The 12,221-nt window shown below is 33.6% G+C and overlaps 1 protein-coding gene across 1 annotated transcript; it reads left to right on the forward strand.

Annotated features, from left to right (window-relative positions):
* The first annotated feature begins 8,005 nt into the window (after positions 1-8,005).
* Positions 8,006-10,466, forward strand: LOC106761426 (manganese-dependent ADP-ribose/CDP-alcohol diphosphatase). Its single transcript, XM_014644979.2, has 2 exons — positions 8,006-8,160; positions 9,246-10,466. Exon 2 carries the CDS (start codon positions 9,262-9,264, stop codon positions 10,225-10,227), a length of 966 nt encoding a protein of 321 aa, XP_014500465.1. The 5' UTR covers positions 8,006-8,160; positions 9,246-9,261; the 3' UTR covers positions 10,228-10,466.
* The last annotated feature ends 1,755 nt before the right edge of the window (positions 10,467-12,221 follow it).

Raw genomic sequence — 12,221 nt, forward strand, 5'->3', positions numbered from 1 at the left:
GAATTCTTTAAACTTGTCCAACACTTAGTCCTTTCTCTGTAGTGCATAAACCCAAACCTTCCTAGAACAATCATCAATAAAAGTAACAAAGTAAAACTTATTCCAAATCCAGGGAGCTAGAACAAAACATTCAAACATAATCTCATTTTAATATAAATTTAACTAAGTTAAGAATTGAGATGATCAATTTTCTCAAATTAGATATACCAAAAAACTAACAAAAAAAATAAGAGAACAAAAACATTTTGGAGTACATGAGAACTTACTCTCATCTATTAGAATTTATTCTTAACTTTTCAACTACAACGTGATCAAATTCTAAAAGAGATAAGATATGAAAAAAAGAAAATTATAAAAAAAAGTGATTAATATTTATTAGGAAAGGGAGAAAAAAAGAAAATAAAAAACTGAGAGAAGATGAATGCAACGAACTCTAATAAAAATGAAGCCCAAATAAGAATAGTTTAAGCTATGACAATAAATTTATAAGTAATTGATACTATTGTTAAAAAATTATCTTTAATACAGTGGTTTTAAAATTTATCTTTTCTTTCTTTTCATTTAGTATATTTTTAAATTAATCTCCTCTCAATTAAGTTGTTCATTGAAGTGAAAGTATACTATCCATAAATAACTAATATTTTTCAACTATATTAAGACAATAAACTTTATACAATTAATTTTAGTATTTTATTGATAATTCTCTTATAAAGATATATAAAATAATGTTTGAAGAAATCAATAAGTTTAGCTATTCGCTTATTTAATATAAAAATGTTTGATAAAGTATTTGAAGTAATTTATTCAGAAACTTTTTTAACTTATAAACTACAAAATAATTTGATTAGGATATATTGTAGTTTATTTTAATTTGTTGATAATTTATTATTGCTTTACACCTATTACTATTATTTTTAAATTCATAGAGATAATTAATTGTTGTATTATTTTTAATATTTGTTGAAATTTTTTAAAGTTTTATATAATCTAAATTAAAGAAGATTTAATGTAAGAACTTAGAAAATAGAGTATTATGTGTTTTAAAATAATGGGAATGAATGATTTAGTTTAAACTAATTCAATAATATAAATAGAATTTCTTAAACTTGTCTCATTATCTTAAGTAGTGAAATTTTGATTTGAATGCTTGAGGCAATTTGAAATGGTTGAGGTTTGTCTTTGAGTAATCTGTGACTTGTTCAGACCTCTAAGTTACTCAAATATGAGCTAGAACTTGTGGAGTTTAATTTTTGTCTCTAAAGTGAGGTTTTAGTTGTTTTCGGATTGGAATCTTGTGGTAAAACAGTTCAAAACAAGTTTAGATTGGTTTATATACTTTTGGTTAGGTCAATTTTAGTTTAGAATTCAATCTAGGAGTGTTATAAGTCGATGAAAGTGCATAAGGTAGGTCATGAGGGGTGCAAATTCTACAAAATTAATGTTGTAGAATTCTATAGTCTTGTTGAACGAGTGTATGATGGGGAAATGGACAAAACAAATAACAACTTATCAAGGAGTAATAATGCAATGGAAAATCAATCTTATTCTTGCGACAATCTGCGAGGAGCACCAAACAAATAGAACAAAAATAGAATCCAAAGCACAAAGGGATACCAACAATTTTTAATGTGGAAAACCCCTCAATGCAAGGGTAAAAACCATGAGTCGTCCAAACCAAAGAAAAATACACTATGATCAATAATAGGGTACAAAAGAGTCTCCAATAATAATACCAAATGGTATTTTCAATAAGCCAAATTAACTAAGCAAAAATGCTTACAAATGAGAACAAAGAAGATGAAAATTCTCCAAAATAGGACTGCTGGTGCGGGACCGATTTCTCCCAAACTAGACCTCCGATTGACGATGTGAACGGTCAGAATGAAGAACCATATGTCTAGAACCTTCTATCCAAAAATTAGCTCAATCCAACGATGAACGACTTCACAACAACCAAAACACCAGTGCAGGTTTATGGTTATGCGGAAATGGCTTTATCTCTTTCTTTTTCTCTCACCTCGCTTTTGCCTCTCTTCAAATGACTCTCTTGTGCTCTACTAATCTGACCCATCTCATTTTAACCTAATGAGACATAATGGACCACCACATTATTTGGGCCTATTCTCCACATAGGAAGGGAGCCCAATAACCCAACAAATCTCCCCCTCACGACTATGTGGAGATATTCGCCAAACCAGCAATGTCACAACAAACTTCAAACTTTCCTCTTGGCAATGCCTTGGTCATCATATTAGCACCATTATCATCTGTATGAACTTTAGCTAGTTCCAACAACTTAGCATCCAAAACATCACGTATCCAATGATAACTCACATCAATATGTTTGGATTTAGAATGAAAAGTTAGATTCTTACCAAGATGAATAACACTTTGACAGTCACAATACAACAAGTATTTACCTTGCACAAAACCAAACTCCTGCAAGAATTTCTTCACCCATATCAACTCCTTACATGCTTCAGTAAGTGCAATAAATTCTGCCTCAGTAGTAGACAATGCCACAAACTTTGGCAACTTTGATTGCCAAGCCAAGGCTCCCCCTACAAACTGAATCAAATAGCCTAAAGTGAACTTTCTAGAAATAATGTCTCCAGCCATATCTGAATCTGAGTAACCCACCAAAGTAGGCTTATCACCTCCAAAACAAAACCTTAAACCACTAGTACCACGAAGATGCCTCAAAATCCATTTCAGAGCATTTCAATGCTCTCTACCTGAATTTGACAAAAATCTGCTAATTGTACCAACAACGTGTGCAATATCAAGCCTTGTACATACCATTGCATACATCAAACTACCCACCTTAGAAGCATAAGGAACTTTTCTCATATCTATCTTCTCAGCTTCATTTGAAGGACTTTGTTTAACACTCAACTTAAAATGAGTAGCTAGATGAGTACTTACAACCTTAGCATTCTCCATTTGGAATCTTTGCAACACCTTCTGAATGTAGTGCTCCTAAGCCAAAGTTTCTTCTCTTTTCTATAACGAGTGATACTTATACCAAGAATATTCTTAGCAGCTCCCATGTCTTTCATGGCAAATGACTCGCCCAGTTGCTTCTTCAACCTGTCAATTTTGGAAACATCTTTTCCAACAATAAGCATCTTATCAACATATAGCAACAATATAATGAAATCATTCTCAGAAAATTTCCTGACAAAAAAACACAATGGTCAAAAGTAGTCTTCTTGTAGCCTTGCTCACAAACTCAAACTTCTTATACCATTGCCTTGGAGCCTGCTTTAAACCATATAGGCTTTTTCGTAGCCTACACACATAGTCTTCCTTGCCTTTAATAAGAAAATCATTTGGTTGCTTCATGTAAATCTCTTCCTCCAAATCACCATGAAGGAAAGTTGTCTTCACATCCATCTGCTCAACCTTCAAATCTAGTGTAGCAGCTAAACTTAACACAGCTCTGATAGATGTCATCCTCACCACAGGTGAGAAAATCTCATTGAAGTCAACACCCTTTCTTTGTCTGAATCCTTTCACCACTGATCTGGCTTTATATATAGTAGATGTAGAATTTTCTCTTGGTTTACCCTAAAGATCCACCTATTCTCTAAGGCTCTCTTACCCTTAGGCAACTTCACCAAGTCATAAGTGATTATCATGCAGAGATTTCATCTCATCCTGCATTGCATCCAACCACTTTTGATTTTCTTCACTTTCAATGGTCTCCTCATAACATTCAGGTTTTCCCTCATCAGTCAACATCATATACTCACTGGTAGAGTACCTCTTAGAAGGTTGTTTTGGCCTGTCAGATCTTCTGGGTTGAGCTTCAGGTAGCTTAGGTACATCACCAAGACTCTCATCTTGTGACACATCATGTTCCTCTTCATTAACATTATCAATAGGAACATTCAAGTTATCTCCAACCTGTTGATTATGAATATCACCATGTTGTTCATCATCATGAACATTAATATTCAAATCATTAATAGACAACCGAATTGGATCAACATCAGCCACATTACCATCTTCCTTAGGTGTAGACTTCTCCATCTTATCAATATCTTCAATGGTTTGATCTTCCATGAATTGCACATCACGGCTTCTAACAATTTTCTTCTCAATGGGGTCATACAACTTGTAGCCAAATTCATCCAAACCAAAACCAATAAAGATGCATTGCCTTGTCTTCATATCCAACTTGGATCTTTCATCCTTCGGAACATGAACAAATGTTTTACAACCGAAGACACGTAAATGATCATAAGTAACATTCTTGTCAAACCAAATCTTGTCTGGCACCTCAGAGTTCAAAGCAACTGCAGGACTTAGATTAAGAACATGCACTATTGTAAACAATGCATTACCCTAGAAATGCTTAGGATATTTTGCTTCAGAAAGCATACACCTAACTCTTTCAATCAATGTCCTGTTCATCCTCTCCGCTAAACCATTCAGCTGAGGAGTTTTGGGAGNAGTCTTCTCATGTGCAATACCATATTGTCTACAATAAGCATCAAATGGTCCACAATACTCACCACCATTGTTAGTACGAATGCGCTTCAACTTCTTGCCTGACTACCTCTCAACCAAAGCATGGAATTCTTTAAACTTGTCCAACACTTAGTCCTTTCTCTGTAGTGCATAAACCCAAACCTTCCTAGAACAATCATCAATAAAAGTAACAAAGTAAAGTGCACCACTAAAGGACTTTACCTTCAACGAGCCACAAACATCAGAATGCCCCAATTATAGCAATTCTGACTTCTTGGAGGGAGGATGCTTCTTGAAGGATATTCTGGTTTGTTTACCTGCCATGCAGTGAGAACATTTCTCCAACTCTACATTCTTCAACCCTAAGAGAACATCCTGTTTAGCTAAGCAGTTAAGTCCCTTTTCACTAATATGCCCAAGTTTTTTATGCCACAGAGATTACTCCATATACACGACATTCACACTATCTTTAGCAACCAAAGCTTTTGTCCAGTAAAGCTTAGAGTTTTTCTCCCTTTTAGCTACAATCAAGTTACCTTTGGTGAGCTTCAACTTTCCAGAACCAAAGTGGTTATCATATCCACCATCATCAAGTACCTGCACAAAAATCAAGTTAAAGCGAACATTTGAAGCATGTTTAACTCCTCTAAGTAGCAATTGCATCCCCATGTTGGTTTGCAAGTGAACATCACCAACAACAATAACCCTAGACACCCCATCATTACCCATCTTCAATAATCCAAAATCACCAGGTGTATAAGATGTGAAGAACTCCTTCTTGGATGTAACATGTAGTGTAACACCACTATCAATTATCCACATGCTCTCATCAGATACAAGATTAATAGTGTCATAATCACGAAGACAAACAAGGTCACCACATGTAGTAGTAGTAGTAACACGATCATCATCATCATTATCTCTTTCTCTTTGCTTACCCTTTTTGTCTTTGTTCTCTTTCTTCCACAAAAAACAATTCTTCTTTATATGTCCTGTTTTGTGACAATAATGACACTCCACATTCTTGTACCGAGACTTGGACTTTCTCCTGTTTTTATCTCTACCACTGTTTTGTTCTTTCTTATGGCTTCTCCCCCTATTCTCTGTAATAAACACTTTTGAATGATATGAAGTACCCTGTGTCTTCCTTCTCATCTCCTCATTAAGAGCACCACTCTTTGCCATTTGCAAAGAAATATCACCATTAGGGGTAGCACTTATCATGGAAACCCGAAATGTCTCCAATGAATCCGGTAAAGAGTTTAATAAGAATAAGCCCAATAGATGATCATCAAATTTTATACCCACTCCAGCTAATTGATCATAGCGTCCTTGAAATTCACTCAAGTGATTTGAAATAGGAGTTCATTCCTTGTTCTTCAACTTCACAAAATTTTTCAACAAGTATAATTTATTATTCCCTGACTTAGAGGCATACAAGGACTCAAGCTTATCCCATAGGCTTCTTGCATGTGTCTCATTAGCAACAAAATTATAAACATTATCATCAACAAACTACCTGATAAATCCACATACTTGTTGATGTTCAAAATCCCATTCTTCATCTAACTTGGATTTCGGCTTATTGGAAGCAAACCCAGGAAGATGCAAATTTTTCACAAATAGCAAGTCCTTCATCTTGTCTTTCCATAAGTGATAATTTTCTCCATTCAAAGGAATCAATTTTGTATGTGCCTCCATCGTTCATGCAAATTTTGTAACAACGCAAATTTTGTACGTGCCTCAATTTTATATGGGGAAAGGGCCAAAACAAATAACAACTTATCAAGGAGTAACAATGCATCGGAAAATCAATCCCCCTTCTTGCGAGAATCCGAGAGGAGCACCAAACAAATAGAACAAAAATAAAATCCAAAGCACAAAGAGACACCAACAATTTTTAATGTGGAAAGCCCCTCAATGCAAGGGTAAAAACCACGAGTTGTCCAGACCAAAGAAAAATCTACTATGATCAATAATAGGATACAAAAGAGTCTCCAATAATAATACCAAATGATATTTTCAAGGTTTAAACCCTTTTTTGGTCCCTAAGTTATGTTCTGATGTTTAGTTTAGTCCCCACTTTTAAAAATGTCAACCTTTAGTCCCTATGATATGAAAAATGTATCAAATCAGTCCTATTCGTTAACAAATCACAAGTTTTTCATTAAGTGATTTGTTGTTCATAACACCTTCCGTTAACAAATCAAAAAATATTGGATACCTAGGTATGAAAACTTGTGATTTATTGTTCATTAAGTGTTGTCATGAGGACTGATTTGATACATTTTTCATATCATAGGGACTAAAGGTTGACATTTTTAAAAGCGGAGACTAAACTGAACAAAATAACTTAACTTAGGGACAAAAAATGGTTTAAACCTATTTTCAATAAGCCAAATTAATTAAGCACAAATGCTTACAAATGAGAACAAAGAAGATGAAAATTCTCCAAAACAGGGCTGCTGGTGTGGGACCGATTTCTCCCGAACTAGACCACAGATTGACGATCTGAATGGTCAGAATGAAGAACCATATGTCTGGAACCTACTTTCCAAAAATTAGCTCGATCCAACGGTGAACGACTTCACAATGACGAAAAAACCAGTACAGGTTTAGGGTTATGCGGGAATGGCTTTCTCTCTTTCTTTTTCTCTCACTTGGCTTTTGCCTCTCTTCAAATGACTCTCTTGTGCTCTACTAATCTGACCCATCTCATTTTAACCTAATGAGACATAATGGACCACACTATCTGGGCCTATTCTCCACATAGGAAGGGAGCCCAATAACCCAACAGTGTAGGCACTAAGTGAGTAGAACTATATGTAACTGAGCGAATGTATCTGCTGAGTGAGCAAAACCCATTGTTTTTGTATTCGCAAAGCGAGATAAGGGGTTGAGCGAATTAATTTGAGGAAGATGTTGGTTGTAACAGTGGATGGACGAGAGTCTCCACCTAAGCAAGAAAGTTTCCTTTTGCTAAGCGAGTGTAGACACTGAGTGAGTAGGACTATAAACGATCAGTTTAGAATAGGTTTTGATTCTTTCTTTCTTTTTCTTTTTTATTAACTTTGAACTATGTTAGGGCTTTAAGGATTTTATAAAAGTATTTATTTAGTTATATGATTATTTATTCTTGAGGTTATGGATGTATTTGAAATATGGTTGAAAAAAGTTTCTATATGGTGAATTCTTGACATTGTTAATATGAATATAGGAAACTTAGTCTTGGAATTATCCTAACACTTTAATAATTGTGTCATTTACATTTATCAAGGAATTAATTATTTCAAAACTTATCAATTACTAACAAATATGATTAACTTAGAATTAGAAATTAACTTTATTAAGATATAATCTTAGAAAAAGTGATTACATTAATTCTCCATTTTAAAATATTTGTCACCATTTTATTTTTAAAGATATCTCCAATTGTTTAAACTGTCTTCACATTTAATGTGTAATTATTGGATCAAAAGAACCAACTTACTTTCATGAGGAAAGGGAATCTTTTTAAAATTGTGTGTGGAAGTAAATGAGCATGTTACTGAGAGTACACAAGAAAGTTTTGATTTTACAAACGTGTTTATTCATTATAGCATACTGGAAGTTCTGTATCTATTGGCGTTGGCATTGGTGTCTCGCGTTTTGCAGCTTCTCCGTTTTCAACAAACACTTAAACCTGTACGTCTCTCTAATCCCTCTCTTACCTTATTTCACTCACCCAAACCAATTTCTTCGTTCTTTCTTTGCAAAAATCACTTATCTTTGTCCGCATAGCAAGGTCACTCACAGGGTCTCATCTTCTTAATGCAATTTGGGTCTTTTGGGTATCTCAATCTCTATTGCTATCCTTCATAAACCTCAAATTTCACAATCACATTTATTCACGAGTTTAGATTGTCACGTAAATACAGTTCTACTAAAATTTAATTCAAACCACAAAAAGGGTTCTAACATTATGGTTAAAGCAAAATCCTTGAGGCAATATACTGAATATAGCCATTTCTACCACCTGGGTTTCTTGTTCTAGCTGAAATTGTGCTTAACCGTGAATGTGACTGGTGATGGTAGATTCTACAAGGTGTGTTTTTCTTCAGACATTGCAAACAATGCTGTTATGCTTGAACCTTAATCTGATACAGTATACAAAATTAGGAAAGAACTGGAAGCAAAATCCATGACTTGATGACATTGTTGCAGCTAGCAGATCATAGGAACTCAAATACAATTATTCAAATTCAAATTTTTGCTTCTCATACCGCACATTCTCGTGAATTATTTGGTGATGAACCCTAATTCATTGAATTGAAAAGCATATCTGTTTCCTTCATCTTATTTTTTAGCCACTCACCTTTTTTCATCATCTGAAACTCAGTAACTTCTGAAGCTCCCCTTTCTAGTCATCCTCTGGAGTTAGGACCTCAACTTTGTATCCATACAAATGGGAAAGAAAAGAGAGTCTCATATACCTGTTGCTTTAGCCTTCAATCATTAGAATCATTGGCCCTGTGTAAGGGCTAGNTGAAACTACTCTTGTTTTGATAAGAAAATGTCAGGATTCAGATAATTTAAAACAGGCCAAGTTAGCAGCCCTGCAATGCGCTTGTTTTTTTGCTTGTGTTGTGTATTTTCTCTTTTCTAGTTCTTTGAATAATTTCTGGGGCTGAGAATGAGATAATATTTTTCTTTTTGTTTGACTTTAGATAAGATAAGATTGCTCTTGGAGTGTACTATTTTGATGACCATAAATGTTAAATGTATGACAGGGTCAGGTAGAGAGATATGGTACTTTCTTCTAGTGGACTTACTACTACACAGCCACTTTTTTCTTTTGGATTGATTTCGGATGTGCAATATGCTGATATTCCTGATGGTCGCTCATTCCTTGGTGTTCCACGATATTATAGGCACAGTATTCTTGTGTTGCAGAGAGCAGTTAAAGAATGGAACACTCACCAGAAGCATAAGTTTGTGATCAATTTTGGAGATATTGTTGATGGATTTTGTCCCAAAGATCAATCTCTTGGTGCTGTACAGAAAGTTGTGGACGAATTTGAGATGTTCAGGGGAGGACCTGTGTATCATATGATTGGCAATCACTGCCTATACAATCTCCCTCGCAGCAAGTTACTTCCATTATTGAAGATCCAAAGTCTTGATGGCCGTGCATACTATGATTTCTCACCAGTGCCTGAGTATAGGTTCGTAGTTCTAGATGGTTATGACATCAGTGCCATTGGTTGGCCCCAAGACCACCCAAAATCATTGGAGGCCATGAAAATCCTAAGGGAGAAGAACCCAAATGAAAATAAAAATAGTCCAACGGGTATGGAGGGGCTTGAAAGAAGGTTTCTCATGTTCAATGGAGGCATTGGAAGGGAACAGATGGAATGGTTGGATGGTGTTCTACTGGAAGCAACAAAAAAGAAGCAGAAGGTGGTTGTTTGTTGCCATCTGCCTTTAGATGCAGGTGCAGCAAGTGAGAAGGGACTGTTATGGAATTATGATGAAGTAATGAATTTGATACATAGATACAACTGTGTTAAGGTATGTCTTGCTGGACATTATCATAAAGGAGGATACTCTATTGATTCTCATGGGATACACCATAGAATTATTGAAGCCGCTTTGGAATGTCCTCTTGATACAAATGCATTTGGACACATTGATGCCTATCATGACAGATTATCTCTTGTTGGAACTGACAGAATGAAAAGTACAGACATGCATTTTTATCCTACAAGTTAGTTTGTATGACTTGATGTTTTGATGCTTTGGAAGAAGAATGATTCTAAATCATCCTTGTTTTTTATGGTAAGTATTGAAAGTATTTTTGTATTTCTTTATAAAGAACTAGGAAGATTCTAAAGAAGATATATTGGAAGAATACATATTATCAATCATTGACAGAGTACCTATGATCTTGTTTTAGTCTACCAAAAGAAGTTTCAATTTGAAGTAACTTAGTTCAGCTGGTTGTTCCTTTCTTTTGAGTTTGAGATTATGATTATGAACATGCTTTACATTCGGACTGTGATTGTGATTGTTATTGATTTTTTAAAACTACTGTACCTTTGCTTCATTTCCCATTTCTCTTATCTTCAACTTCTTTTTCCATTTCTATATTATTTTCAATTACATTTTTACTCTCTCGAAACAATTTTCCATTATATTTTTACTGAGAAATAATAGAAATAATAAGTGTTGAATTTTTAAAACAATCAAAATTTTGAAACTGAAAAAAAAAAATCTTAAACGTGATTAAGGTAGTGGGGAGTTTTATGATTTTATGTTAAAAGTACTTAACGTCAATTGAGAATATATAGTGAATATAAATTTTACAAGTTAAAGTTTTTTCTTATGATATCTATTATCGAAATATCAATTCAAAATATATAACTTAAGTTAAAGTTTCTTCTTATGATATCAATTATCGAAATATCAATTCAAAATATATAACTTAGTATAAACTTAACATTAAAAGTTTAATTTTATAGAATTGAATTAAGTTTAAAATTCACTTTTAATATTTTTAAATTTAATTATTTAAAAGAAATTGTTTTAGATGATGTTAAAATAATTTTTAAACCATATTCAATACATTTTATTTATCCCTGCTTTCATTTTAAAAAGATGTATTGTATTTGATTTTGACTTCTCTCCCTTACTACCATTTATATTTATCATTGTTTTTCTTTCTACATTTCACAATAATCCATCTATGAGAATTTTAATGCCAAAAGGGACATTTATCTGGATAAGAAATTTTATAATTTTTAAGATATTTAAATATATTAAAAAATTTAAATGTTTTGTTTGAATAAGATAATTTAAATTTAATGAATTTTAATTTTCATATTCGGATAAAATATTTTAATTACCATCAAATTCAAAAAACTTGAAATGAATGAAAAAATTAAAAGAAAAAAGATTAAGTATGTTTTTAGTCCTTAAACTTTGATGCGAAATTGAAATTCGTCTTTGTTTGAAACTTTGATAGATTTTGATCTTCAAACTTAAAAAATAAATGGATATAATCCTTTTAGCCTAATATTAAATTTTTTTTAACGTGTCAAATGAGTTTCATGTGAGCATTTGAGTTGTTAATACAGTTTGATACGTTCTCGTTTCAATGTCAGTTGAGAAACACGTTTGACATGTAAAAAAATATCACAAATTGGATGTATTAAAGTTTCATATAGGAACGAATTCCGATATTATCTTAAAATCTAGGCGCTAAAAACATATTTAACCCTTAAAAAATATCAATATTGATCATCTTTTGTAGTCAATCTTAATTGATGTTATTTGTGTTTCATTTTGTATTTGCAAAACCTATTCTCAATTCAAGTTAAACAAAATTACTTTTAAGTTATGAAATCTTATATCAGGCCAAACCCAAGTAAGATAACATTAGATTGGGCCCATCCAAGGTCAAGTTGAGTCTTCCTAAGTTAGAGTCAAGCCAAACCGACTACATTTTAGATTGAGTTGAGTCCGTCTTGGCTCAAGTTTCAATCAAGTTGAGTTGGTTGGACTCAAGTCTTGTAGAGTTGGTTCAATGTTAGATGAAGCCAAGTTTTGTTGGGCTTATGTCGAGTTGATTCGACTCAAACTCAGGATGAGTCGAGTTAGTCCCGAGCATAGGTCAAGTCAAGTTGGTTTGGGCACGAGCTGAGCTAAGTTGGGCCAAGCTCACATTCAGTCGAGTTACAAAGGGTCCATAGAGTCTAGGCTAACCC

This window comes from Vigna radiata, chromosome 5, assembly GCF_000741045.1.
Source record: "Vigna radiata var. radiata cultivar VC1973A chromosome 5, Vradiata_ver6, whole genome shotgun sequence".
Lineage (NCBI taxonomy): Eukaryota > Viridiplantae > Streptophyta > Magnoliopsida > Fabales > Fabaceae > Vigna > Vigna radiata.

Excerpts from the sequence above, each read along its gene's own strand:
- LOC106761426 (XM_014644979.2), top strand. The coding sequence starts at position 9,262 with ATGGTACTTTCTTCTAGTGGACTTACTACTACACAGCCACTTTTTTCT.